We start from the raw sequence: 23,478 nt of genomic DNA, 5'->3' as shown, positions 1-23,478 counted from the left end.
ATCGTTGCGGTAACCTCAGGAACTGACTTCGCGTTCTTGGATTTTCCTGGTGTTCTGGTAGCATCGTCCATGTTTGATCTGGCAACATGTTGCTGAAGCAGAGGCTGCGACATGTTCTGGGTTGTTCGTTGTCCTGTCACGAGCTTATGCGGCAGCTGAAGAGCATAGAAGAGCGGGGCATGCAGTTGATGCGCATATCAGTTGAGCCAACAATATCAGGCAATGCTTGTACAGCCTGACATGTAGATTGCCAAGACTATTCGGATTGGCTGAGTGAGAGTGAAGAAGGTGCACGTAGCATGTCGGATCCAAACATGGGAAAACCAAGATTAGCCCACACGTCGGAAGCACAGTTCGACTTGCGTGTCAGCGAAGCAATGCACATGTGGAATATGCAACCAGATTTCACTGGAGGCGACGAAACCCAGTGTGGAAGAGTGTACCAGTGGTGTTCGTGATGAGAGATGCAGGTCTCACGTGCGCAGGCGATGATGATTGGCAGGGCCTGGACTGATACGGCGGTTACGCGTCATGTCTCTCGGGCTTGGAAGCATCCTTCAACTCTCCGGGTTGCACACGACCACCCGACGGCTTCATGCTTTACTTTTACACTTCTTGCCCTCCCTTAGTACTTGTAATGTCTAGTTAATTTCCACACACGTCTCTTCGCTGCCCGTTTTCATATGCTTGGCAAACATCCTTCGCCGCAGCGTTAGGCGCTCCCTATCCAATGTCGACCGTCTTCGCCTCCCTTGTGCGGCCGCCTAAGTTGCGACGCGCCTCCACAAACACGCAGCCCGCGATCCAGCCTCCGCCTTCGATCGATAGCCATGGCCTCGATGAGCCTGACCTTCGCGACCTCAATGCCGCCCTGCAAGCGCTCACGGACATCTTCCCAGACATCCAACCCGAGGTCTTTCGAGAGATGCTGTCTACCTTTAGTGAAGAGAGTAGGCTACAGGTAGTTACCGAAACTCTTCTGAAGCATGGCGACAAATATGTGCGAGGGCGGTACAGGATGCCAGCCGAGCAGGAAGAGCAGCGGGAGACGGCGCAAAAATACAAATATCGGAAAGAAGATGCTCCAAAGGACACCCGAGGCATACCGCTTGCGGTAGAAGACAAGTTCCGGTCACGAAGATACAAGGACGCTGCCAAAGAAGCACTATACCAGGAATTCAAAGGCCTGAGCCACTCGACTATCAAGGCTGTCCTAGCCGAGTATAATTACAGCTATACACATGCACGACCCACGCTGCTGGAACTTTCGACTAGGAGTTGGAGGTCCAGTATTACCAACTTTTTAATGCGACGGAAGGCGCCGACCGCGAATGACCATCCGTTGGTCATATGGACTCCCGCCGACGAGAGGCTGAACCGCCCACCCATGCCACTTCTTGTAAAGACAAGGAGCGACGAATTGAACCAGGAGCTTTATAATGCTCTCATAGTGCCGGAACATGAGAAGCACCGGAAAGCGCAATTACGGCAGGATTTCGACTTGGCCATGCAATGGAACGAAGAGGAGGCTGAGCGAGAGGGTGAGATGTACGATTGCGAATGCTGCTTCATTCCCAATACGCTCCAGCAAATGTCGACATGTGACATCGACGGCCACTACATCTGCTTCCGTTGCATAAGACATGCCATCAACGCTGCACTCTACGATCAGGGCTGGGCGCGCAACATCAACACTGATCTGTGTACCCTGAAATGCATAGCGCCTATGACAGGTGGATCCGAAGAGTGTCATGGCTGCATTCCCCTCAGCTTTGTCAGACGCGCGCTCTTGGAAGAGCAAGATGGAAAGGATAACCTCACCAAACTTAACGAGCGCTTCGCTAGCGATGCGCTTACAAGATCTCAGCTTCCACTTGTGCAATGTCCTTTCTGCTCGTACGCTGAATTGGATGACCTTGCTCTTCCAGATACCAATCTCTTCGCCAGCCTCCGTTTCAAAGCTCGCCCACTTGTACTTGCTTCCTTAGCATCCGTCCCCTTCTTCGAATTGCTCTGTTTCCAAGCTACACGGGCTATTCTTTTCGCCCTCATACTCATCTATACCTTCGTCACCATTACATTTCGCTTGCCTGTCATCGCACCCTTCCGGTCCGCCCTTAGACGTGTCCACCTAAAGCGTCGTGGTCTTCGATTTCAATGTCTCTCTCCGAGCTGCGGCCGTGCATCCTGCCTCTCGTGTAGCCTTCCCTGGCACGACCCTCACACATGTTTTTCCTCCCAGCTCACATCTCTTCGTCTCACACTCGAACGCGCTACCACAGACGCCGTAAAACGCACCTGTCCTCAGTGCAACCTAGGCTTCGTCAAGTCTGAAGGCTGTAACAAGCTTGTCTGTCTGTGCGGGTATAGCATGTGCTACATCTGCCGACAAGGTCTTGCGAACGAGGGATATCAACACTTTTGCGGACATTTTCGTGAGAGACCTGGGCAGCCTTGCGGTGAGTGCAACAAATGCGATCTGTACCGTGTCGAGGATGAGGAGAGAGTTGTCAAGAGAGCGAAAGATAGGGCCGAGGCAGAGTGGTGGGAAGCGCAGGGCGAAGGTGCGAAAGAAGGGTTACAAAAAGAAGTTGATAAGAACGAGGGCCACGTGGTGAAGGGGGTAGCAGGTCTAAAGAGGGGAAGTTGGGAGGGTTGGATCGAAGGGTTGCTGGATAGTGTCCTTGTCTAATCGTCTGTTCACTTGGCGTTTGGATATGGCAACAGATTGTCGAGGGAAAATCGATACCCAAACTTTTGATCGTACAGCATCACTTGCAGATGCTACCCTAGTCATAACTCTATTATTCAGTGTTGGTGGCAATTTCCAAGGCAGGGTTTCATACGGAAATGTTTTAGTCGTGAAAACAATTATTGACTCTCGTGACCCAAGGTGCGTTATGTCTTCTATGCCGGCCATGATGGACCGTAGAAGTTCAACAATGGGGAAAGCGATCAAGGTAAACACGTTCTTGCATAGCATCCCGGTCGACAGTGCGTATTTCCGAGCATTCTTCATTACCTTTTGCAGTTACTAAGCATACAGTTGCCCACAACGTTGACTACCCCTCCTCAGGGTCCAACACACCACCTTCCTAACCCCACCTAGCGCCCGGCAAGCGAATGGACAACGTTATCAACCACATTCCTATCTCCACTGACATCATCATGTCTACACATTATCAATCTGCTATCGCACACTGCACTCTTGGCTGTTCTTCGGAAAGAAAGATCTCACTATGCCCGCTTCGATGAAGGTCACAGATCTGGGGTCTTTGGCGCGTTCATCGGCTTGCCCAGACAGGGGTCATGATAAGGGATGCTGGTCGGAAGAACGATGTTTGGCTCGTGTTAACAAAGTGGGAGTGATCTTCGATGAATATGCCTCGATAGGTAATGCTACATGCCGGCTGCGAGGTCGGCATGCGTGTGAGAGGTGACACGGCAATACAGATGCCGGAATGGTAAGGCTTTAGAACGGTGGTATATATCATATCGCCTCGCGTTATACATAGCCAGCGATCCAGGAAACTTCTACTATCCATCTTTGTTCCCGACCCAGCAAAATGAGCGTTCCGGAGAAAGAGGTAGTTCACGAATCGAAGTCTGGCAACACTTCTCCATCGCCACCGCATTCAGACATTGAAATTGGTGTCGTCGAGGAGCCATCCAAGAACGGCGATGAAGCGCTTAAGTTCCTCAAATCGGCACACGATGTGGGAGTTCTCACGCCTGAGGATGAGCGGAGGCTTGTGCGAAAGATCGACTGGATGATCATGCCGTTGATGTGGTGCTGCTACTGTTTACAGTATTTGGACAAAACACTTGGTATGTTAGCTCTACAATCTTGCGTCGTCTGTGTTCAATCAAACGTACTGACGGGTTCCCACTAGTAAACTACGCTGCGGTGATGGGTCTATACGAGGATGCAAACATAAGCACGTCGCAGTTTTCGAATCTCGCACTCTTCTTCTATGTATCATACCTCGCACTCGAATTCCCACATGGCTACGGCATGCAGCGCCTCCCTACAGCAAAGTACCTTGGCGCAGCCGTCATTCTCTGGGGTCTCGTCACTGCACTCACATGTGTGTGCAAGAACTATGGCGCTCTAGTAGCTACGCGCGTTCTATTAGGCTGCTTCGAATCGGCTGTTGCCCCCAGTCTAATATTGATAACTTCCATGTGGTACAAAAAGAACGAACAACCTCTCCGCACCGGTAAGTTGCACGTGTACGAGATGCATGTGAAGGCATATACTGATTTTGTCTTCTCTAGGCATCTGGTATCTCGGTGTCGGGACAGGAACAATGATCGGAAGCTTGATCAGTTTCGGGTTCCAGCACTACGACAGTGACACCTTTACTAGTTGGCAGATCATGTTCCTTGTAGTAGGTCTAATCACCGTTACTGTTGGTATCACTGGTATGTGAACTACTACTTTTCGACTTTGATACGACACTAATTCACACAGTGGTGTTGTTACTTCCCGATAACCCCATGAGTTCCCGCCTCACCCCAGCGGAGAAGGTATGGGCTATCGAACGTCTTCGCGAGAACCAAACGGGTATAGAGAACACGCACTTCAAGTTCCACCAAGTCATCGATTGTTTCAAAGACCCGCAGACGTGGATGCTATCGATCATCACGATATCGTCTAATGTACCTAACGGTGCAGTGTCTTCCTACCAAGCCACGCTCATCAAGTCATTTGGCTTCAATCCCAAGACCACAGCATTACTGCAGTTGCCATCCGGTGCTGTTAGTATCATCTCAATTCTCATCGCCACATACCTTGCTGGCCGTTTTAACCAACGCGCACTAAACGTCGTTTCTTTGCTGGTACCCGGCGCGCTTGGTGGATGCCTCATGGCCTTCCTCCCAGGTGAATCCAAAGCTGGAAAACTCATTGGAAACTATCTTACCAACTGCATTGGCGCTAGCTTACCGCTCCTCTACTCCTGGGTCTCAGCCAATATTGCCGGTCACACAAAGAAGGTTACCATGAACGCTATATTGCTCATGTCATTCTGTCTGGGAAATATTATCGGGCCACTGACCTTCAGGCAAGACGATGCACCGAATTTTGTACCAGCAAAGATTACTATCGTTGTTACTTGTGCGTTCGCTGCGGCTATGGCATTGGTACTGAGAGCGTATTACATGTGGGAGAATAAGAAGAGAGACAAGGAGGATGACGGTAGACATATGGAGAATGAGGAATTCCTCGATTTGACAGATCGCGAGAATAGACGGTTCAGGTACAAGCTATAGGTTAATGCCTATGTACGTAGCATCTCGAAATTTGACACTTCATCTCGTAAGACATATATGATTGTTCTATTCAAGGTTGTCTGTTTCGTATGACTAGTACCGCACTAAAGTTTGACGGCTCTCGCGTACTAGAAAGTCCTCGACATCATCTAAGGTAGTTCTGATAGCGCAGCCAGGCCACTCAACCCAAACGCCTTTTGTTTTTGGCACAATATGTCCAGATTGATTAGGAAGATCCGATTCACGATTTATGAAATGCATAATGTTTGTAACTTCATTATCGCTAAATACATATCAAAAGGTTCTCTCGAGACTATGGCGTGCCAGCACCACCCCTCAATTCGGCGATGATAATATCTGCCGCCTTCTCACCAATAACTAGTGCCGTATTGTTAGTGTTTCCACCAACGTTCTCTGGAGGAATGCTCAGGTCCGCAATCTTCAAGCCCTTGACACCATGCACGTTCAGAGATCCATCGACGACACCGTCCTTTTCTCTTGGTGCCATCTTGCATGTGCCGAGAGAGTGCCATGTGGTATTGACATTCTCACGTAGCCATTGTTCAATAGCAGCATCGTCTTCTTTGCTGTAGACAAGGTCTTTGACATCCTCCAGAGGACCACTGACATCCTCCTGTATTGCAACAGCGGAATCAGAGGCAAACTTCGGATGACCCGCAGCCAGCTCTCCGCGGTAGAACTTCGTCCGTCGCAAGATCTCACGCTGCTTCTTGTACGCCCAAATTTGCTTCTTGAGATCAATATCATCCTTGTCGTTGAAGAAACCAACGTCGAAGTCGAGTGCGTCGTCGTGTTTGGGGCCAGTGATGTGCATGTGTCCTCGCGAGTAGGGGTATGCGGTGTAATTACCTGCTGTGACATACTGGCCTGCTGGTATGCTCGCTGGATCCCCTAGGAAGCATGATACTAGACCACACAGCATTAATGGACGGTTGGGCGCATCCTTGAAGTCACGTTTCCATGCTTCTTGGAACTCTGGTCCGAGAGAGGTAACTTCGTCTTCGGTAGGGCGAAGCTTGGAAGATATGTCAATGCCATTCCAGCCTAGCATGGGATCTTTGTTCTTCATCATCTCAGCGACGTCGACGCGGCCGCTCAAAATACCATCGATGGTTTGATCAGGCGCAAGAGCAGTCTTGTATGGGTATAGGAGGAGGTGATGGTCTTGGTAGTCCTTTCCTACGCCCGGTAATTCCTCCACGAGTGGAACACCAGCACGTTCGAGAACTTCCTTTGCGCCCACACCAGATCTTTCGAGTACAGGCGGCGTGCCGCACGCACCACATGTAACGACAACCAACTTGCGGGCGCGAACCTGCTTGACAGGGTGCATGCTTAAGCCAATGGTGGCCTGGAACTCGGGGTTTGGTGTATATTCAACCCCAGTCGCACGCTTGTTGTCATCAAAAACTACGCGTACCACTTTTGATTCAACAAGGACATGAAGGTTGGAATACCGTTCATCCTCCAACTTCGGGTGGAGGTATGTGTGTGCAGTGTCCTGACGTTTGCCTTCGGGGGAGACGTAGCGTTGCCACCGCGCAATGCCATTGTTATTGTCCAAGTTCTGCAAGTCGTCGATCTCGGAGTAGCCGACCTTCTCAGCTGCGCTTATGAAGTCGTCTTCCGCGGCTTTTGCGCGGTAGCCTCCGTCTGAGACATGGATAGGCCCACTGTGACCGTGATGCTCTTTGGCTCCCGGCCCATGATAGGTTTCTAGCTTTTTTAGATGCGGCCACATCTCTTCAGCTGACCAACCAGGTGTGTTCCAGCTATCAAAGTCTGATCTTTGTGCTCGTGTGTACATCATGAAGTTGATGGAACTACCACCGCCTAGCGTACCGCCAGATGGCACGATAGGCTCACGATCAGCGAGTTGCTTAGACTTATTCCCTTTGTAAAAGAGAGCAGTCTTCGTGGTAGGTAGCAAGTTCTGTAGGTAGAAGACGGGGTTGACGACGCTGGCGACATCTTTGTTGTTTGCGCCACCTTCAATCACGAGAATAGAAAGAGATGGATCATCTTCAGCGAGTCGACCGGCTATAATGCATCCTGCTGTCCCACCTATGGAAAAGAAAGTTAGTGAGGGAATGATTGAGCATAAGGAACATCGTACCTCCGGCTATGATAATATCTACTTCATCAATGTCATCCGCGAGTTTGTTGTAGATACCCATGACGAAAGGTGTTTATGACTTGAAAAACCTTTGGAGAATTGCTCAATATCAGGAGACGGAACGATTGCAGAGAGTGAACCTGGAGGGCCCTACAGGGTGTTTAAATAAACCTTTAGTGTTCTATTGCCCCTTGACATTAGACTTCGGCCCCTTGGAGGCCTATCACACGTGGCTTTACTGGATGCCTATAAGCCTTTCAGGAACATGAGTACCCCACTACCCCATCTTCCGCTCTTTTCGGCTTGGCGTCGGTTTTGCGAGCGGGCCTTTTCCGCGATCTAGATGGTGATACAAGAGCCTAGGGAGACGCCACGAGCTGTTTAGCACCAACGTCAACTAAATGATCTACCATGCCACCCACTCACGACAGCCTTTCGTGTTTGCGCTATTGGGGATAGTAGTGCAAATAGCACATCAGCTGTCCTTCCCCGCATTGTGGCCCCTACCCAAGGTCGATCATTTGCGCTTGTCCGAGAATAGCGAACAATAATCTCAAACTCAGGACATGGGGGAATACAAGTTGAAAAGTTGCACTTCGCATTCGCTATAAACTTGAGTTTGCTGACTGCGATGTCAAAATTGTAGTTATGGAAGTCAGTGAACGGAGCATGAGTGGAAACGACAAGGCTGAGAAACTTGGAATTGTGGAAGCCTGCTGCTGGCCGATCATAACCGCGGAACCGCTGGCATTTGTGCGCTCGGTATCCCAGATTGGTGTGTAGTGCTCACAAAAGGTAATGCCACGCATGTAGTTGAGGCACTAGGACGCGAAGTTCCGGCTTGTTTAGGCGAGACCCCATGGAAGAGGAAGGTAAACCCCGGTTACGTCGGCGTACAACTGCCCGTCTTACAAACGCGAAGATGATATAGACGTCTCACCACACAACGATGCAAAACGCCATAGGGAATTTTAGAAGAGACGATCAAGACCCATGTCGAGGATGTTCTGGAACTCAACACGACGCTTGCCAGCGACGCTGCGTTTCCTAGGCGTTGCATCCGCAACAATATAGTGCTCAACGACCTTGACGGTAGCAGGAAGCGTATGGAATGGCTCAAGGTTGTCAAGCATCAGGTTAGTGCTCTCGTCGTCTTGGGCAGAGTCATGCCTGAGGGATGTCAGGTCAGTGATGTTTCCGAAGACAAATCGCACGTGGAGTTTACTTGCCAGTGAATGGTGACCTCCCGCAAATCGGGCGCTTGTAGCAGGATCTGGTGTACGAACTTTGACCGCTGACGAAGAAGGGCGGGGAAAATGGCTTCGACAGACCCAGTAGTGTCCGCGCGGATCCAAGTCGAATCCCAAACGAAGGTGATGTCAACCTTGCGGATGTTTTCTACAGGCAGATGTATAAAGTCAGTACATGTTTCACTTGCAGTCCATACAGGGACATTACTAACCCATGGGAGAGAACGCTGCGTCGGTGCTAATTTTAATGCAACAGGTCAGCGTGTGTTTTACATACGATTCATACAGCGATACCTACATCTGGCTGAATGCTTCTTCGAAGAATGACGTATGGGCGAAGCTGCCTGTAGCATCGATACGTAAGGTGGCTACGTCGTAGAACCAGTTCTTGGCTTCGTTATTCAGCTGCTGTGAGACCAACAAGAGCTGGACTGGCGCAGGGCACTGGGTGAGGCGCATGAAGTTTGGAATATGTCGCCATTTGGCTAGACGATAGTGTACGAAATCAGCGTGTGTCTCATATGCAATTTGTCCAAAAAATATTTCTTACCATGGGGCCGAACCACAGGTGCCGGAGGAAGAGGCTGAGTGGCGGCGACTGTGGCAGCAGTATTGCTGTCGCTGTCGGTGAAACCTTCGTCGCCCTCCTCGAGTTCGGTTTCGTCTTCACCCTCGCTATCCTCTTCTTGCTCTGCCTCTTCATTGTCATCCCCGTCCTCGTCCTCGTCCTCATCTTCATCTTCGGTCTCACTGTCCTCTTCCGCGCTCTCAGTCTCTTCTGGGTCGTCACTCTCGTCGCCGTCTTCATCAGTTGCGGCGCTCTCGTCTTCGTACTCATCGTAGTCGTTACCATACACTACTTGGGGCGCAGGACCGTTGGGGTTGTTGGTGACCTCTTGCTCAACAAGTGCCTTGACCTCCTTCTTCTCAAACCAGTAACGGAGCAGTTTCTTGGGCTTGACGTCACGGGCAGCTACGTACTCGAAGATGGTGTGTCGCACTTCAAGCGGAAGGCCCATGAAGGCGGATGCGGCTTTATCATTGGCCATGGTAGACATTGAGGTGCAGGTGATGGCAGTGAAGATGAAGCTGCGTGGGTGTTGGAATGATTTAGGGCGGTAATGGAGGGGAGATGATTGCTCAGGTGAAGCTGCAGCGGTTGCCTAGTCGGGCGGTGGGCTTGTGCAGGGCTGCTGTGTAGCCAGAAAGCGCGTTGCCAGGGTCCAAGGCAAACGAGGCGAGAAAAGCGACAAGAGGGCGTGCCATAGTGTCGAGGAATCCATCATGACTAACGCGATGCTGTACGCTGCTCTTCACTTTCGCCAGATGCAGTCGAAGTCGACCCTGACCTGGAGTCGCGCCTTTCCCCACAGCCGGACTGACGCGCTACGTCAGACCTTCGCGTGATTGGCTGCAGCCATGTTGTAACTCGAAGCAGCATGACCTCGCTTCCTGTCGCCTGCCTCTGCTCACATCTGAAAGCATTGTGCTTATCAAGCTTATGTACGATAATCAGGCACGCCATCGTACATGGACTGCCATATATGGCCGTGCTGCTGGCAGCATGCATGCCTTCGCGTCACATCAGCTTAACTTTTCAATCAGTCTAGTGTATAGAACTACCTAATGGACACCAGTGTCGAGCGAAGCATCACTATACATGGCGCAAACAAGCCTGGCCACTATACGTGGTCGCCCTTTGTCACAAAGCTCGAATTCCGCCTGCGTCTAGCCAATATCCCTTACCAACACGGTGTGGGCGGTCCAATCTTTGGACCCAAAGGCAAAATCCCCTATCTCGAGTTATCATGCCCGGGAGCTCCTTCCGAGATACTGGCTGACACTACGCTCATCACGAAAGAGCTCATCAGCAGAGGCCTGCTATCTGATATGAACGCGGCGTTAGCCGCCAGAGATATAGCCTACGATCTTGGTATCAGAGCCCTGTTCGAAGATAGGCTCTTCTTCTATAATTCTCGCGAACGCTGGATCGATAATTATTACACTATGCGCGACTACGTCCTGGCCAAGGTGCCCTTTCCGCAGCGTATCATTCTCGGTTACCTAGCCTACCGGGGCATTGTGAGGAAACTGCAAGATCAAGGTACCGGTCGTTTCTCGAATGATGAGGTTCGCAGTTTCCGCACGGATATCTGGCAGGGTATAAATGGTCTGCTCGAGGACAGCCGAAGACAAGCTGATGATAACGACTGCTTCTGGGCACTTGGAGGCCACAAGCCCACTGAAGCCGATGCCACTTTGTTCGGATTTACCGTCAGCGCGCTCGTTGCGGATGCTGGGCCGGAGAGCAGAGAGTTAATCAAGACAAGATGCCCCGCGGTGGTTGACTATGCTACAAGGATTCATCGTCGTTACTTCCCCGAATACCACCTGTGGGAGTAGGCCTTACTGTTCTTGGCGCAGTATTAGCATCGATCGCCTGTGTTCTTACCTCGTCTGTCTAGGATAGCAGTAAACATAACAAATGATGGAGCAGCAGCACCTTTCTGCTGCTGCTCACCATCCAACCACCGTGCACGTCAATTCCAGAGTATATAATCCCGTCTTCTGGTCCTCATCCTCCATTTCTCTCACATCACAACTCACCCCAGCAACTCTATCCAATCCATCCATCGAGCATCCATACCCAAGTCTACTTCGGTATTCTCCAGGACCTCTACGCTATTCGTCTGATCAACAGCGGAACCCAGTATCCTCTGACCACGCTCTCCGCTATGCGTCTCACTACTAGCGTCATCGCTGGCTTCATCGCTGTCGGTGCCGCCACGCCAGCCGGTCTGACAATCCTGTCAACTTCAACCAGTGGCTCCGCAGATGCTGTTACGGCCCGATCAACCCCTGTAGATGGCAACTGGCACATCGGCTGCGACGCGAACAACTACTGCTCCTACTATCAGGACAGTGATATCGCTGCTGAATCGTCCGCCGACTCGTTATCGTCTCGCACCATTACCCTGTCGGAGGCTACGTGCAAGCAGTGTACAAGTCAAGACCCTTGCGATGTATGATGCTCTACTCTCTCCGTCCATCGATATGCAGAGCTCTTACTGACTTTGACTGGTAGTACTGTGACCATTCCAAATTCAGTTGCCGAGATTGCGATCACTACCAATGCGAAGATGGATATTTGCGCTATCAAACACATTGCTTCGATATCCAGCCAGAGCTTGCTGAGGCCATTCGCAATCACACAGGCGTCACTGATATCCCAGGCGTCACAGCCACCATCTACGAGACCGTTACCAGCACCAGTGTTGAGACCAGTTCCATTGTGCTGCCTACGCCAACTTTTGATTCCACCATCACCATCACAAGTACGGCCGCCACAAACACGATCACACACATGATCTTTCCCCCGAGACACAGTGTACTAGCCCCTCGCGATGAAGTAGCTTCCAATGATGTCGGTAGTCAGCAACATGTTCGTCGCAATGCTGCATTCAAACAGTCGCAGTGTATGCCCTGTGACGCATTGACCTGCCCGGTATGTTGATTGTTCCGTAGACCCTAGTGTTACACGATGGCTTGCTAATCCTGCTTTGCTTAGGAATGTCACAACGACTGCGCTGAATGTGAGAAGTTCGTGTGCAACGACTTAGCTGCTCGCCTGACCCTTTGCATGAGCATTCGCTCGAAGTGGCAGCCTCCCAGCTTCAATATCTCCGCTTCAGCACCAAGCGAAACAACAACTGTTGTCGTCATGCCCCAGCCAGGAACTACAACTACGACGCAGACCGTACTTTACTCAACCTCCATCTCGACAATTCCTCCTCCCTCGGTTTCCACAGTCACCATATCGACTATACCCTCACCTCCAGCTGTCACGGTTACTGCATCTGCCCCTCCTGCTAGTACCACCACTGTCGTCGTAGTCCCTCAGGACCCCACGACGATCACTACGACCATCCTTTCGGTACCTCCGATTCCCCTTAGTACCGTCACTGTATACCCCCAGGCCCCGCAGAACAGTGCGGTCATTGTATCTTCTCCCCGTCTCCAAACCAGCACTGTGATAGTGGTTCCTCAACGTCCTCAACCCAGCACTGTGACAGTAACTCGCCAGCGTCCTCAACCCAGCACCGTCACCGTGGAAAAGCCGGCCTCCACCATCGTCTACCACTATCAGGATCCAGCTTCCACCGTTGTCGTACAGCCCCCAACCGTTACTGCTTCGCGCTCCCCGTCTGTGATCGAGATTCCTATGACCATGATCACAACCGCGACACATACGGTAGCCAGATCAGTTCGTGCGGTACATACTCCTGCGCCTATGTCTTCTCGTGATATTGCCATGGCCAAAACAACTTGCAACACTTGCGACGGTAACACGGAGTGTGATGTAAGTCAACACATCGCTTTTCGTGTGCTCGCAGAACTCTCGACTGACTTCAGCTGACAATAGGGATGCGATTTTGCTTGCGACGAAGATTGCTTCTACTTTCTTTGCAAAGACGCCGTTAGCGGATCGGAGGTTTGTGTGAGTGTGCCAGAGGATGCCAAAGCTTTCAAAGCAAACGATGCATCCATGACTCCCAGCGATTTCCTCGGCTCCGCTGCTATGCTTTTGGTACTCGATGACGCCGAAGACTCGACTTCCAACGCTTCAGCCAGCCACCTACAGCCTGCAGTCTCCAATGGTACTAGGCCAAACTTTGCTTTTGCTGAGGAGGACTGTTATCTGTGCGAGGTCGATGACGAATCTTGTGGAGTAGGTGACACTTTTTTCTTTGTATACTGATCTTTATTGGTTTGTTCTGTTGACTGACTTCTATAGATGTGTGACTGGCAGTTCACCTGCGGCACCAAGAAGAGGTGCTTTCATAATGGAGCTCGCGAGGTTGTCGAGATGTGCTTCGAGACTGGCGAGAAGTGTCGTCCCTGAACCGAGTTGGCGGGCATCTTTCTTCTACATGGCGCAGCTGAGTCATCTCACAATGACACCAACTGATGGGATAGCGGAGTTGTTGGGTTTCGCTTGTTTGTCCCCTTTCATGCTTTGTCGATCGCGCAGCTCAGCTTGACAATGGTCCAAACACGCACCTGGATCTTTACGTACAGCTTTCTCCTTCTTTCCTCTTCACCTTTGTTACTTTGTACTTGTTGATAGCGTTTACGTTTGCTTCTGAATACCACACATTTTCTACAGTTTCTCGGGTTGTTTGCCTCGACACATGTGTGTGTTCATCAATTGTCTTTTACCTTTCACCGAGGCACATTACTTCTTGCTTTGACAACCCTTGGTAGAGTTGTCGTTGATCTAAAGCCCTAGGAAGAGGTCACTTGTTCGATTGATTTTCACTCCGTCAATGCTGCTCTGTACTAGAGGTGTTACTCTAATAATCGTGTTTGCTGTGTCGTGTGGTTCTCTGTGTTGCTGTTTCTTTGGTGTCTTCTATTCAGGTGCAAGAGCTATGATGATGCTTGAAATCATAAACCTGTGAGATTTTTCCGATCAAACGGCAGCACGCACAGGCATCGGTATCAAGAGTTCAGCTTTCTTCTGTTCATGAAGTGTCTATTGATTCTGTACGCTGAAGACTCCATGCAGCCAAATGCATCAAAGAGCCTTGTTGTCTATCTCCAGACCAAGTCAATTCTCTCGCCTTTCACTTTTGAATTGAACCACTCATAGATCTCAACTTCCTGTTGCATCACTTTAGCTCCATCAAGGACACCACTCTTCCCTAATCGCTCTGTCGCAAACTGTAACTCCAAGGTTGCCAAATTTCTTGCGATACACGCTCGGCTACCTGCCCCAAATGCGAACCAGTACTTTGACATCGCTTCCGTCGGGTTCAACCATCTCTCGGGCTTGAAACTGCGAGGCTCGGGGAAGACAGTCGGGTTGAAATGTAGCTCAAAGGCTGAGCAGCCGACAACAGAGCCAGCAGGGAAGTAGGTGGATTTGAAAGTCCAGCCTCCCGTAGGTACAACGTGAGGCAAACGCGTCGGATTGGCCATGCTAATTCGAAGACCCTCCTTGACAACAGCGTTGAGGTAGGGCAACGCTTGGACTTCTTGTGCATCAGAACCAAGGGCAGCATTACTCCTGATCTCTTCCTTTAGTGTCTCGTATCTCTCGGTATAAAATGCTAGATTCAGCATGATCGTAGCCAAGTTCATTCCCGTGGAATCTGTACCCGCAAAGACAAGATCCTTGCACTGCGCTTTGACTTCCGAGTCGCTAAGCCCGGCGGCTAGTAGACGTCCTGGATAGGTCGTTGACTTCTCGGAGGTGTTGGTTACCAAGGCAGAAACAAACTTCTCGACCAGCATCATGCTGTCTTCGGTCTCAGGGTCGGGCATCCATTTACCGACGGCCCATTCTAGCCATACGAAAGCGATATTTGGGAGGTAGAAGAAGCGGCCGACCGCTACAAATGCGTCTACGAATGCGCTTACACTGAGTACGGGACCGCGCTCGCTGACTCCATCGTAGTTCTCCCGGAAAAGATGCGTGGAAACTGCGTCTACAGCCAAGCTTCGCGTTAGATTAAGCACGTTGACCGGCCTTCTTGTCTTTGATTCTTCCTTTAGCCGCTCGATCATGCGATCCACGCACCCCCAGATAGCCTTCTCGTTCTCTCTGAGCGCTTTGGTAGAGAACAGTGGGACTACGGCTTTTGCCCTCGGACTCCTGTAATCCGCATCAACCGTCGAGAAGATAGTCTTATGGCCGTCGATATCAAAATTGGCGTAGCATGCCGCTTTTGGAAACCCTCCTTTTGAAACATAAATTGCAGGTATAGCATCCGCGTCGCTTATGTCAATTTCATTGGGTGCGACACGCACGTACGGGCCGTACCGTTCGTGGAGCTTGTGGATGGTGCTTGCTTCATCTCCGATATAAGCGTGATAATGGAGGAATATGCTAGTCAACTTGGGTAACAATGGTCCTGGAATGTGAGATAGCGGATGGAAGTAGACGCGATATATGGAACGAATGAACAGGAGCAGGAACGGTGCAAAGAATAAGGTCACTGTGGGGTAGGCTGCGATAGCGCTGATAAAGAAGCTTTGGAGCGCCATCGAGATGGTAATTGAGAGTAAGGCTACATTGAAGCTCTCGTGCTTATCATCTTGATTATATAGGTCCTGGTTGGTTGAGTCACCATCGCCGTTAGTGGGGTGGCTATCAACGGCGATCATGATCGCCGCCACCTTTGCGCCCGAACCCGAGGCCACAGTCTCATCTTCAACGTTTTCGCTAAAGCATCTTATCCTACGCTGTATCGCAGATTTTTTTGGGGGGACTATCCATAGATCTCTTTGGATTACGCTACTCAGCAACGTACAATGACGTCATGTATAACCACGAACGTACGCACGGGAAAAGATTAGAGAAAACGTAGGAAATGCTCGATTGCAGCGAGAGGCTTGTATAGTCGCTACAGTTATCAAGACCAAACGACGGGTAGATCACGGCAAAATGGTCGCTCTGATCATGTTACTGTCGATCTCCTTTCCTTTTGCCCTAGCATTAGACATCAGCCTAACTCCTCGACACTATGATTAGCCCTTAAAGCCAGCTCATGATAAGCGTATCAAGCATTAACACTTCCGTCTATATATTCGCGGCATGCAAGAGTTACGAAAGCATCGATGCTGCACTCGAGGATGGATACCGAAATGAATGTTTAGTTCCTGCTATTTACTGCTTGGTTGACATAGCATGAACGTGGGTCGTTATGCAGCAAGGTAAGAAGGCAAGAGAGCCACAAGACGTTTCAATGACCTAGAAAGTCCAATAATCCACACCCTCTTCGACCCCAGATTCGTCTGGCGCCAATGTGTTCATCCATTCGGGGATATCGCGCGGTGTTGACAGTATCTGGCTTCTCTTCCTAACGTGAAATTTAGACTTCAAGGACAACACCTGAATTTGTGTTAGCTTCATGAGAGGAACGGGAAGTACACAAACTACTTACTATCCACGTCGTTGTTGTAGACAATCTTGGTGTTATTGTTCTTGAGGTAGCAGTTGCTATCAACCCAAGTGACGGCAACACATCCTGGGAAGATGGCGCACTCATCCACACACTTTGTCATGGTATCAGTTGACTTGAGAGCAATGTCTCCGCCATAGTAGTCATAGTTGCATTCGGCGATGAACGACTTGCTGTTGGTAAGGTACCTACACTTGTCGTTGGTGGGGCAGTCGATCACCGTAGTGCACGTCGAAGAGCCAGGAGCTAGCTCTGGGTCGGTCGGGGCCTTGAGTTGTACGCCGGCGTTTACGTTGTTAGAGCTATGGAACATGTCAGAACAGTGTTAAGAAGTACCGATGCGCTAGCGATCGACCCACGAGATTCGGGCAGTTCCAACGGGCTTGCCAAGAAGGTAGCAGAAACCATCTTTCATATTGAATGCAACACAACCGGAACGTCGAGAGCAAGCATCTCCGCAGTCGACGAACGCATCGGCCTAAATTGATGTGAGTACTTCATCTGGACTTCGTTTCGATTTTAGTTCACCTGCGCAGCGTCAATGACGGGGCCGTTGTAGTCGGTTGCACAGCTGAGCTGGAATACAGCACCGTTGGTGGAGGTTGATACACAGCCGTTCCATCGAGGACATGTTGGTGTAGAGGGGCAGTTTCGCATCTGGCGAGGAACCAGTGTGGAAAGCGCAGCGGTGGCTGTGAGGAGTATTCCGTGCTACTTGAAATTCAGTACAGATTGCAAACTTGTGCACGTATGATCGAAGAACACCCTGTGACTGTCAAGAAAAACCATACAACTGGTTCAAACAAGACAGTCATTCATTTGGACGAAGTAATGTGCGTTGTAGCAGAAGCATACGACAGTTGCGACTTACCATTTTGGATAGTAGTGAGTGAAGGCTAGGTTGGTCTGGGAGGAAGGGAAGGAGGGAATGATGAAAGAAGAAGAGCTGCGTAGATGCCTTTGGATAAACTTGTCTCTCGTGGCTGAACCGTATAGTGATGTGGGCTTTGTGACGATGAAGGCGGGGTTTATGGAGTTGATACCATGGTTCGATGCCACCTATAGCAAATGACGGGTCTCCAAATCCGAAAGATAACAACAACCAAACCCCGACGTATTCCCTTGATTACAACGGTTGAAATTTTCGAAGAGATGAGACCATGGAGATCCACCATGCCACATTAACATGAGCCTAGGCCTTGGGTAATCTCATAAATGCAACAGTGCAGCCAACAGTTCTCATTTCTTTTCCATCGAGCCTCCATTGCTCCACGTACCAGTACCATACCATGTAATTGGCCTTGAATAGTCAAGCGTTCGCCCGTCTATGACATATGCCCAACGAAAGTACTCATTTATCCTTTTGTCAATTGGCCGATCCCATTTGAAGGAAGCCGCAACTAGCCCACCATCGTAGAACGTACGATCGCGCTCAACGTCGTTTACTAAAACACTTATACCATTGACTCCGATCGGGTGTACGTCATACGAAAATGTCGCAACGGTCCCCTCGGTATCGGACTCGATAACAGCATTCAGTATCTTGGGAACGACCGAGTTGAACTTTGCATCATCGCGAAGTGCTGCAGAAGTCTGCAGAACAGAGTCAAAGTCCCAACGCGCTATTCCGTTGACAAAGAGGCCCAATAGAATGCCTTGGTAGAGCAAGGATGGCCGTGTCTGAAGGCTGGTTCCGGGCAGCAGCAGCATCGCAAGAATGTAATGGTGGATTCTCAGATTGACACCTGGTATAATCAAGCATATTAAGATGCTGGTAACGAAAATTCCGTACAAGCCAAGGTATCGGAGCAGGCGTCCTTCGAGCCAGAAGTAGTATACTTGACCCACAATGATTACGGCCAGTACCACAATAATTGCGGCCAAGGCTATCTTCGCCCCCGGTTGTTGTTCCAGATCGTGTGCCGTAAGTCGCGATATAGGTATCCAATCAAAGGTGTAATTTGATAACGCTCCAATCCAGAATCCACCAAGCCAGAAGATTGCTTTCTCAAACTGAGCAGTCAGCCCAGACAAGGCTCGCTTAATGACAGTAGAGTACAACACTACTGCTACGAACATTGCCGGTAAAAGTCGTTTTGCGAACATGGATATGTGATCTGGCAGTACAGTGGTATTGTGATACGATGCCGACGGTGGATCAGAAAAAAAGCTCACATGGGCGAATATGAGAGTAAAGATTGGAAAGAAGATCTTTGGCGATGTGGAGAATATAGCAAGTACGGCAGTAAATAGAATCGAGATGGGAAGCAATGCTGATCGAGGATCAGAGATGGCCTGGAAGCTGTCATCGAAAGCCAAAGAAAAAGCTAGCGGAAAGTAGGAATCGAAAGGCAAGGATTCGATGCCGTGACGCTTGGTACTGGCAAAATTGTCATAGTTGCCAACGAGGGTTATACGACCAGCACCACCTTTCTGATCATCTACAATCCCAGCATGGATCGCTGAGCCACAGATGAAACTATCTCCACGATAAACTTCTGTGCCGATGACAAGAGGCCGATAATTTACTTCAAGCGGCCCAACAACATGCGGATTCAGGATCTGCACACCTCCACACTTTGCTGGACACTGGAAGGCGAAAGAATAGTCGCTGAAGGGCCGGCAATTGATTCCGTCGATACCGCATTCGTTCTTTCGTTTCCAGAGTGTATCTGTGCAGTCGAGGTTGAGCACGCTGTTACCGTCCCCATCTCGAAGCGGTAATTGGGCAGTCAGAAACCATATGAAAACCAGGAGCCACACGAGCAGCACGACAACGAGCGAAATAGGGTTGTTGAGCCTGTATGCTTCAAGCCACTGTACTGGGCGCGCTTGAACCGACGGGAAGATCGGCTGTATGGATTGGACGCGAGGCGGCTCTGGACTGCGCAAGAAACTCAAGAATGTGTGTCGACTGGCACGCGTAGGTGGCATATAGTCCTCAAAATCCAACTCTTCCCTTCCTAACAGGTGGGCTTCTTCATCCGTGTTTGCCGCGCCGGATACAGGGTCGCCCCTCTCCTCATCATGGTGGTCATCGTCTGATCCATTTTGTAAAGACATGAGCATAATCACCTCCGGCGCGTAATATATGCATAAGAAATATCGTGATGGTCATTATGGTCTGGGGCGAGATATTGAAGCATCAGTATTTTCTCTAAGCCTTATCGATAAAAGCATTCGTATCTACAACCTCGCGCTGGTGCCTCAATTTTCCACTGAGCACATTGTTGAATGATAACGTAGTAGCAGTGTTACTTCAGATATCAATCTCCTTAGTAGTACTTTTCAATTTATCGTTACACAGTCTGGTCTTACTTTAGACGCGCGTTGTGCACCTCCAACTATGCGTGACCCCGTTTCCTCAACACGCGTTCCTATTACCCTTTCACATAGAATGCTTACATTTAGTCGCTGAAACTCTGGTCCTTTCTTTTTCCCGTATTGCGAGGACAGGTCCATGACTGTGAGTTGAGGAATGAATCCAAATGTCTTCGACTCAGGGGCACAGACCAAGACCCTTCGGTGCTCTCGCATTTGTACCAGGCTGAACACGTCCCAAACGTCCCAAATCCAACGCTCGACGTGCGCACAAATTCTCGAACGCCGTACTGCCATCTAAGCACCCAATTGCTCACTGTAATGGATGTGCTTCAATCCTACCTCCCTCAATCAGAGGGTCTGCTACCCAAATGGCTTCTGATCGTACGTTTTGTTCTGCAACCTTACAATTGTCACCTTTACATCGTCTCTCCACCCAGTTGGGCCAGCTAACAATCTCCGCAGGTCTCTCTGATCTCCATCGGAAACAGTATCCAATGCTACTCCACGCTGTCCTTCACCTCGCGCGTCTACAACCCTACTCCAATTGACCCACCACCTACTACGCCAAAACACGTAACCGCTCTCTCTTCACGCACATTTGGGACATGGACCTTTTTGACGGGCGTGGTACGTTTCTACGCTGCCTACAACATCAACAACCCTAGTTTCTACCAATTGGCTATCGCCACTTATGCCGTAGCATGGGGACACTTCATGAGTGAATGGTTCGTGTTCGGGACGACAAGATGGGGAAAGCCGTTGGCTGGACCGGTGATGGTAGCGACTTCAAGTCTGATCTGGATGTTCATGCAGTGGAATTTCTACGTAAAGGCTTAGAGAGACAGGGGGGAGAACACTGGGTATTGATATAAAAGATGGTGATGTAATGTTAATCTATACACGGATGCCTTGATGCATGGAGTATTCTCACGACCTAGATCGAGGGCATGTCATGGTAGGATCGGGCATGAAGAGAACTCGAGTTCCCAACGCAAGCTACGTTGACTAGAACTCATCACGATCCAATACAAACAGCAATGGACTTTTTGACCCGCCTCGGTGGCTTGTTTGACCACTCGAGGACTTTCATTGATCGTAGCTGAAGAAACATACATGGCCCATGGGACTCCGATTCCTCAACCCTTGATGCCGAGTTTTGACGACCATATCGAAAACCATCACGCTCCGCCTCAACCAAGTTTCTTTCCGTTGTTGATCATGAACCGTTACACCATCCCTTTTCTATGCACTTAGAACTTGTTGAACTGCTTAGCAGCCTTTCCCTTTCGGGGGAGGACACGGAGAACGTTGAAACGGACGGTCTTGGAGAGGGGCCTGCACTGGCCAACGACGACCTGGTCACCGGGCTCAGCACGGAAAGCGGGAGAAACGTGTGCGGCGAGGTTCTTGTGGCGCTTCTCGTAACGGGAGTACTTGGGGATGAAGTGAAGGTATTCACGGCGGATGATCAAGGTGCCTGCACTGCGTTAGTCCCCATTGCCAAGCGTTTTCTTGTGGTGCTGGCCGAGCCCTGTGTGCGCTCCGGACCTGGGTATTCACGTACGGTGCATCTTGGTGGACATGACAGTTCCGGTCAGGATACGACCACGGATGGAGACCATGCCGGTGAATGGGCACTTCTTGTCGATGTAGGTACCCTCAATGGCGGTCTTGGGGGTACGGAAACCCAGACCAACGTCCTTGTACCATCTCCTGTTGCGGGTGTTCTTGCGGGGTCCGCCGACCTTGTGGTTGAGGAAGATGTGAGGCTATCGCATCGCATTAGTACCGTGTGTGCTGGGAAATCGCGAAACGGGCGTCTAGTACCTGCTTCTGGAAAGCGCGCTCCGACTGGACACTATTTCGCAATCAGCATTTGTCGACAGTCTTGTTCGCGGGTTCGCACAACGTACGTGAGTTCGGTCGCCATGGTTGCGGGTCGGGTGGTATTGTCGAGCTTTCGATGTTGCTGGACACAATTTCCACTCTGACTTTCGCTTACGCTTAGCAAGTGTGGACGACAGGTTTCTCCGGTGCCGACGCCTAGCGTCGCGCTAGTCCCGCCAGCCTCGGCAGGGCCTAGAGCGAAGCCAGGCGAGAAGTGAGAAGACAGTCGCGACGACTGACAGAGCGTGCGAACTTGGGTGCTGCAGCCGCTTGCGTTTCTTCCTTGACCTCACCTCCCCAACCACCAACCTCTGGTCACCCTAGCATCCGCCCATCATGACAGCCATCCTCGAGCCGTTTGGTGTTCACATCGATGCGAGCAACTCCTTTGTGCAGGCTGCCGTTTATGGCTTCTTGCTTGTCGGCATTGCATCCTTCGCAGCACCCATTGTCAGCACTGTCCGGGTTCTCCTGAGCTTGTTCGTGCTCCCAGGAAAATCGGTATGCAGCCCTTCCACATGACTCTTCTACTTCCCCAGAGCATACCTAACCCCCGCCAGCTTAGCACCTTCGGACCCCGCGGTACCTGGGCACTCATCACTGGGGCTTCAGACGGTATTGGCAAGGAGTTCGCCCTCTCCCTTGCAGCAAAGGGCTACAACCTCATCCTCGTCTCGCGCACGCAATCGAAGCTCGACGCCCTCTCTGCCGACATCACCTCCAAGTATGGCCCCAAAATCGCCGTCAAGACGCTGGCCATGGACTTTGCGCTGAACAAGGATGCCGACTACAACAACATGAAGAAGCTCATCGAAGGATTGGATGTTAGCATACTGGTCAACAACGTCGGCTTGAGCCACAGCATCCCCGTGCCATTTGTCGAGACACCCAAGCAGGAAATGAACGACATCATCATGATTAACTGTATGGCTACGCTACGCGTCACGCAGCTTGTTACCCCCGGCATGATGTCTCGCAAGCGTGGCCTCGTCCTCACCATGGCATCCTTTGGCGGTTTCTTCCCCACGCCCCTCCTCGCAACCTACTCTGGCAGCAAGGCATTCCTACAACAGTGGTCCACCGCGCTTGCTTCTGAGCTTGAGCCCCATGGCGTATACGTTCAGTGCGTCCAATCCCACCTCGTCACCACCGCCATGTCCAAAATCCGTAAGACATCCGCCCTTGTGCCGAACCCCAAGCAGTTCGTAAACGCCACACTGAGCAAGATTGGAAGAAGTGGAGGTGCACAGGGTGTGGCTTTCACAAGTACGCCATACTGGAGTCACGGACTCATGCACTGGTTTCTCTCGCGCTTCTTGGGTGAGCGTTCGGATACTGTAGTCAAGGTGAACAGGGGCATGCACGAGAACATCCGGAAACGCGCGCTTCGGAAGGCTGAGAGGGACGCCAAGAAGCAATAAGATGGCGCACAGCTATCAACGTAGTACAACGTTGAACCCATTGGATATATTATCTACACTTGCCTATATGTGCGCCCATACAAAAAGTCCTTACCTTTGATTCCCATCACAATTCACCTCACACGAGCCGAAGAACGAAGCCGCTACGAAGCGACATGAGACGGCTCTCACCACCTTCCACCCCTCGTATGTCGATATAATGTATAAACGCACAAAGG

The 23,478-nt window shown here is 50.6% G+C and overlaps 10 protein-coding genes across 10 annotated transcripts; 5 read left to right on the top strand and 5 right to left on the bottom strand.

Moving 5' to 3' along the window:
• Nucleotides 1-730: 730 nt before the first annotated feature.
• Nucleotides 731-2,692, top strand: J4E82_008171 (uncharacterized protein; the record flags this gene model as incomplete). The annotated part of the gene is made up of 1 exon (XM_051734408.1): nt 731-2,692. The coding sequence occupies one exon, from the start codon at nt 731-733 to the stop codon at nt 2,690-2,692; it is 1,962 nt and encodes a 653-aa protein (XP_051585884.1).
• Nucleotides 2,693-3,566: 874 nt separating this feature from the next.
• Nucleotides 3,567-5,274, top strand: J4E82_008170 (uncharacterized protein; the record flags this gene model as incomplete). Its single annotated transcript, XM_051734407.1, has 4 exons — nt 3,567-3,828; nt 3,894-4,220; nt 4,279-4,425; nt 4,475-5,274. The coding sequence occupies 4 exons, from the start codon at nt 3,567-3,569 to the stop codon at nt 5,272-5,274; spliced, it is 1,536 nt and encodes a 511-aa protein (XP_051585883.1).
• Nucleotides 5,275-5,587: 313 nt separating this feature from the next.
• Nucleotides 5,588-7,472, bottom strand: J4E82_008169 (uncharacterized protein; the record flags this gene model as incomplete). Its single annotated transcript, XM_051734406.1, has 2 exons — nt 5,588-7,359; nt 7,412-7,472. The coding sequence occupies 2 exons, from the start codon at nt 7,470-7,472 to the stop codon at nt 5,588-5,590; spliced, it is 1,833 nt and encodes a 610-aa protein (XP_051585882.1).
• A 910-nt stretch (nt 7,473-8,382) lies between these two features.
• J4E82_008168 (uncharacterized protein) lies at nt 8,383-9,719 on the bottom strand (the record flags this gene model as incomplete). Its single annotated transcript, XM_051734405.1, has 5 exons — nt 8,383-8,581; nt 8,626-8,809; nt 8,874-8,899; nt 8,960-9,146; nt 9,212-9,719. 5 exons carry the CDS (start codon nt 9,717-9,719, stop codon nt 8,383-8,385), a joined length of 1,104 nt encoding a protein of 367 aa, XP_051585881.1.
• A 568-nt stretch (nt 9,720-10,287) lies between these two features.
• J4E82_008167 (uncharacterized protein) lies at nt 10,288-13,564 on the top strand (the record flags this gene model as incomplete). The annotated part of the gene is made up of 6 exons (XM_051734404.1): nt 10,288-11,060; nt 11,363-11,684; nt 11,843-11,996; nt 12,354-12,934; nt 13,085-13,390; nt 13,457-13,564. The coding sequence occupies 6 exons, from the start codon at nt 10,288-10,290 to the stop codon at nt 13,562-13,564; spliced, it is 2,244 nt and encodes a 747-aa protein (XP_051585880.1).
• Nucleotides 13,565-14,256: 692 nt separating this feature from the next.
• Nucleotides 14,257-15,831, bottom strand: J4E82_008166 (uncharacterized protein; the record flags this gene model as incomplete). Its single annotated transcript, XM_051734403.1, has 1 exon — nt 14,257-15,831. One exon carries the CDS (start codon nt 15,829-15,831, stop codon nt 14,257-14,259), a length of 1,575 nt encoding a protein of 524 aa, XP_051585879.1.
• A 771-nt stretch (nt 15,832-16,602) lies between these two features.
• Nucleotides 16,603-17,285, bottom strand: J4E82_008165 (uncharacterized protein; the record flags this gene model as incomplete). The annotated part of the gene is made up of 3 exons (XM_051734402.1): nt 16,603-16,930; nt 16,988-17,106; nt 17,157-17,285. 3 exons carry the CDS (start codon nt 17,283-17,285, stop codon nt 16,603-16,605), a joined length of 576 nt encoding a protein of 191 aa, XP_051585878.1.
• Nucleotides 17,286-20,270: 2,985 nt separating this feature from the next.
• J4E82_008164 (uncharacterized protein) lies at nt 20,271-20,789 on the top strand (the record flags this gene model as incomplete). The annotated part of the gene is made up of 2 exons (XM_051734401.1): nt 20,271-20,333; nt 20,415-20,789. The coding sequence occupies 2 exons, from the start codon at nt 20,271-20,273 to the stop codon at nt 20,787-20,789; spliced, it is 438 nt and encodes a 145-aa protein (XP_051585877.1).
• A 413-nt stretch (nt 20,790-21,202) lies between these two features.
• On the bottom strand, nt 21,203-21,882 carry RPS11A (ribosomal 40S subunit protein S11A; the record flags this gene model as incomplete). Its single annotated transcript, XM_051734400.1, has 4 exons — nt 21,203-21,429; nt 21,517-21,721; nt 21,780-21,810; nt 21,866-21,882. The coding sequence occupies 4 exons, from the start codon at nt 21,880-21,882 to the stop codon at nt 21,203-21,205; spliced, it is 480 nt and encodes a 159-aa protein (XP_051585876.1).
• Nucleotides 21,883-22,175: 293 nt separating this feature from the next.
• On the top strand, nt 22,176-23,260 carry J4E82_008162 (uncharacterized protein; the record flags this gene model as incomplete). The annotated part of the gene is made up of 2 exons (XM_051734399.1): nt 22,176-22,340; nt 22,400-23,260. The coding sequence occupies 2 exons, from the start codon at nt 22,176-22,178 to the stop codon at nt 23,258-23,260; spliced, it is 1,026 nt and encodes a 341-aa protein (XP_051585875.1).
• Between the last annotated feature and the right edge of the window lie 218 nt (nt 23,261-23,478).

The sequence above is a fragment of the Alternaria postmessia genome (assembly GCF_024291825.1).
Source record: "Alternaria postmessia strain BMP 2775 chromosome Unknown scaffold_62, whole genome shotgun sequence".
NCBI classification, from domain to species: domain Eukaryota; kingdom Fungi; phylum Ascomycota; class Dothideomycetes; order Pleosporales; family Pleosporaceae; genus Alternaria; species Alternaria postmessia.
The sequence above is the reverse complement of the archived record's forward strand: the minus strand, read 5'-3'. Positions and strand labels throughout refer to the sequence as shown.